Here is a 4,461-nt window from a genome sequence, read left to right as displayed (position 1 = left end):
CCACCCGAGCATCATTGGTCCTAGTAGGGATTGCTTCGACCCATTTAGAGACGTAGTCAACAGCTACTAGGATATACTCATGAGAATGCGACATTGGGAACAGACCCATGAAGTCAAGGCCCAAAACGTAAAAGATTTCACATACCAGAATGGAGTTGAGCGGCATTTCATCCCTCTTGGTAATATTACCTTCTCTCTGACACTTGTCACATGCAGCTACATATGCCCTTGCATCTTTGTACAGAGTAGGCCAAAAGAAACCAGCTTCCATGACCTTTGTTGCTGTGCGATTTCCACCATAGTGGCCTCCTTTTTCACCTCCATATCCACCATAATAAAATCGACGGGGAATACAAACTTGTCCACCCGCACTAGAAAATCTTCAATGATTCCCTCAGGTAGAATGGTGGTCTGGTCGGCTAGTTGTAGGGACACTGGTATCAATTTAATCACTCCAAGTTCACCTTCCAGTTTCCTGAATACAGACAAAGGCATTAGATTTATAGACGCACCTAAATCACATGGGGCCTTGTCAAAATTTTCACTCCCCAATGAGCATGGTATGGTGAAGCTTCCTGGGTCCCCACACTTTTGGGGAATTTTGTTCTGCAATATAGCACTGCAATAGGCATTTAACTTGACCACTATTGTCTCCTCTAATTTTCTCTTGCTAGATAGGATTTCCTTCAAGAACTTTGCATAAGCGGGCATCTGAGTGAGTACCTCTGTGAAAGGGATGATCACATAAAGTTATTTGAGCATCTCCAATAATCACCCAAAACACTTGTCAAGTTTCTCCCGCTTCATCTTTTTAGGGAATGGTAGAGCTGGCACATGTCTACTTTCTTCAATTTCTTTTTGTACCCCACTATTCTAGCTCTTTTGCTCTTCATTCTTTTCCTCTACTGGTGTCTCAGAGTTCTTGTTGACCACTTCCGATTTAGCCTTCACAATTGGGTCAATCAATACTTTTCCGCTTCTCATAGATACATCTTTGATTGTTTCCTTCGGGTTCTTTTCAGTGTCGGATGGGAGAGTCCCAGGAGCCCTCTCAGACAACAAATTTGCAATATGTCCCATTTTCCTTTCTAAGTTTCGGATAACCGTGCCCTGAGTCTCAAATTTTTCATCCGTTTTGTTAATGAATGCCTTAATGAGATCTTTCATATTTGATTGATTTGGCTATGGTGGCTAGTATTGTTACCTCTGCTGGTTCTGAAAACCTGGTAGTCCCCGACCCTGGGGTCTGAGATTATTTTGCTGCCATGAGTTCAAGCTCTCATTAGATGAACTTCACAAAAAACCTGGATGTCTTTACCATAAGAGCAAACAGGTAAGCTCCAATACATAACTCCTTAGTACGTCAGTGGCTATCAAGATCGCTTTGTTAAGCAGTGACCTTAATAACCGTGAGTCTTCTAAAACTCTCTGCCACAAACTAAAGAATTGAATTATCTTTGACCCATAGCATTAAAGTTATTTCCACCTTGTTAGTTTCCTCTATTAAAATTTCCTACAGCGTTGACCTCCTCAACTGTAGCTTGACACTCATGTGTAGGGTGTCCCATCCCATAGATATCATAACCCACCTGTGGTTGAATTTGCACCTTGGCATAATCAACTGCTTGATGTCCTTAGCCATTGTTGCAATTTGGGCCTGCATTGCTAAAGATGATTCTACTTGATGCACCCCTGCTGATTTTCTCCGATCCCCTTAGTCTGTGGACCATTGATCTGCATCTTCAGATAATTCATTCAAGAGAGTAATAATTCTTCCGGAGTTTTCTTCATCAGAGGGCCTGCAACTGCACTATTTAGCAATCTCCTTGATGACGGGTTTAAACCGTCCCAAAAGTCCTGAAGTTGCATCCATTGCTCCATTCCGTTGTGAGGGCACCTCCGTATCAGCTCCTTAAATCTTTCCCATGCTTCGAACACTATTTCTCCTTCGCTTTGGCTAAAACTATGAATCTCCTTCCTCATCCTTCCCGTCTTAGCAACCGAGAAATATTTTTCCAAAAACTTGGTAGTCATCTTCTCCCACGTATGGATTGACCCTGTAGGAAAACTTCTCAGCCACTGCTTTTCATCATCCTTCAGCGAGAACGAGAATGCTCTGAGATATATACTGTGATGTGATGCTCCATTGTAGCAGAACGTGTTCATAATTTCATCAAATTCCATCAGATGGTTGTTGGGATCTTCATTGGGTTTGCCTCTGAAAATGCAATTATTCTGAAAGGTCTGGATGACTCCCTATTTGAGTTCAAAATTGTTAGCATCGATGGGTGGGGGACTCATACTAGACTGTTGCTGGTTGTACACTGGTCTAGCATAATCTCTCAGTGATCGCCCAGGCCCAGGGCCTACATTTTCAAAGGCATCCTCGATAATTCGGTTGGGATTGAGTCTTCGATCTCCATCAACCTTTTTATCAGCAATTCTGCGGGCCGCTTCAGCCGCTAATCGTGCTTCTTGTTGCTAAGACACCTCTCTAGAAGCTAGATCTACTATCTCTTCGTTGTTCACCATTTTATTCTAAGTTGAAGGCTGACCCAACAATAATCCACTCGCTCCTTTCTCTCTTTTCAACTGCCTCAGGTGTTTGTCTAACTATGGGTCGTATGGCACCAAGTCCTTTAAAGAGGATCGAGTCATACACCGCTGAACTTAACCTGTTGCATGCACACAGATGAGAAGAGCATAAAAAAAGAAAATGAAATAAAGTAATTCCTGAATTAGCACTGAAAACTAATTGAAACACTATTAATCACCAATCCCCGGCAACGGCGCCAAAATTTGACGAACGCAAAAATGGCGTATAAACTTAGGCTCACTAGTCAAAGATAATATAGTATCAAATCATCTCCGCATGGATTGGTTTCAATAATGTTCTATTAATTCTTCAGCTTAACATTATCCAGGATAATCAACCTTTTGATTTATGTTATTATTGACTACAAATAAACTAAGATTATCAGCTATAAGAAACTGGTGATACCCGAATGATTAGTAATAACAAAGGAATATCAATGAGAGAGGCAAGGGTGATGACAAGATATGTGATCAACTAGCCCCTCTGTGTAACTCTATGCTAAATTCAATCTTAGCTTCTATTGATTCTTTCGACTTCAACAGATGATAAGGCTACTTCAGGTATTTCAATTCTTCTTCCGAATAAATTTCTTTCGTTAACCCAATAACATGCCTAATGAATGTATGCACAAAAATAGTGAATGAATGATCTTCCGGAGAACACCTCTCAGTTATTCTTCTGAACTGGGTAAATTGATACCTGCTTAAGCTCTTTCGATTACCTAGAAGAGGCATAAAATCAACCCAATTAAGATGGTACAAAGCAAATAGCAGCAAACTTCTCTTTCGATTAAAGTAAAACTACAATAAACCTTGAAATTCAATTAATAACTCATTCAGTAAGGTTGAGCAATTAACATAGAGTAAAACCCAAAATAATAATCAATTCATAACATCCATCAACAACCCTGAGGAGAATTACTGCATAACAAAGAAAGTATTCAAAACAAGAGTATTAGAAGAACAAGAAGACATTACAATTCCCAAATCCAACCAAACTTTCGGATTGAGTGAATGGGATCAAGTATCTCGCTTCCCCGTTGATTCCATGCTTCTTCTCCCTCCAAAGTTCTCCTAAAATCCAAGATACCCTCTTTTTAGACGAGTTGGGCTTCATATAGGTCAAGGAAAGTCTCCCCGAAATTATAATTTTAGCCCTAGGAAATATTCTCTTAGAAGTACGTGCGCGGCCGCGCATCTGGGCCGGTGACCACGCATCTGGCCATGCATATTGGACAATTTCTACTTGACTTGTGCGACCCAGTGCGTGGCCGCGCACCTGGGAAATTTTTTGCTCTTTTTTCGTTCTTCTTTTTAAGTGCGCGAACCTCCTTTGATCTTCGAACAAACTCCCAATTTACTCCATAAGCTTTTACTTAGCCTTCAACGCTCCATATTAGCTCAAAATGCTCCCTAACCTCATTGTAGCCCGGAATTGCTCCTGCAAAGCATAAAGCACTCGGTCAAATCAATTTCTTACCATTTAACTCTCAAACATCAGTAAAGTGCAGTGAATTAGAGTGCAAATAGTATCCAAAATACATAGTTATAGCCTACCATCAGCCAGTTCCGAAGTAAGATGGGAACGTTAAAGTATGTGTTGATTATCGAGACCTGAACAAAGCAAGTCCCAAAGATGATTTTCCGTTGCCCAACATACACATATTGATTAACAAATGTGCCAAGCATGAGCTCCAATCCTTCGTGGATTGCTTCGCAGGATACCATCAGATCTGGATGGATGAAGAGGATGCCGAAAAGATAGCCTTCATCATACCATGGGGAATATACTGTTACAAAATGATGCCATTTGGTTTTCATCATACCATGGGGAATATACTGTTACAAAATGATGCCATTTGGTTT

The 4,461-nt window shown here is 40.8% G+C and overlaps 1 protein-coding gene across 1 annotated transcript; it reads right to left on the bottom strand.

Annotated features, from left to right (window-relative positions):
* Positions 1–216: 216 nt before the first annotated feature.
* On the bottom strand, positions 217–711 carry LOC104095735 (uncharacterized). Its single transcript, XM_009601925.1, has one exon. The coding sequence runs from the start codon at positions 709–711 to the stop codon at positions 217–219; it is 495 nt and encodes a 164-aa protein (XP_009600220.1).
* Between the last annotated feature and the right edge of the window lie 3,750 nt (positions 712–4,461).

The sequence above is a fragment of the Nicotiana tomentosiformis genome, chromosome 7 (genome assembly GCF_000390325.3).
Source record: "Nicotiana tomentosiformis chromosome 7, ASM39032v3, whole genome shotgun sequence".
Classification (NCBI taxonomy): Eukaryota; Viridiplantae; Streptophyta; class Magnoliopsida; order Solanales; family Solanaceae; genus Nicotiana; species Nicotiana tomentosiformis.
The sequence above is the reverse complement of the archived record's forward strand: the minus strand, read 5'-3'. Positions and strand labels throughout refer to the sequence as shown.

Bases quoted from the DNA above. Each gene is read 5' to 3' on its own strand.
- LOC104095735 (XM_009601925.1), bottom strand. From the start codon at position 711: ATGCCCGCTTATGCAAAGTTCTTGAAGGAAATCCTATCTAGCAAGAGA.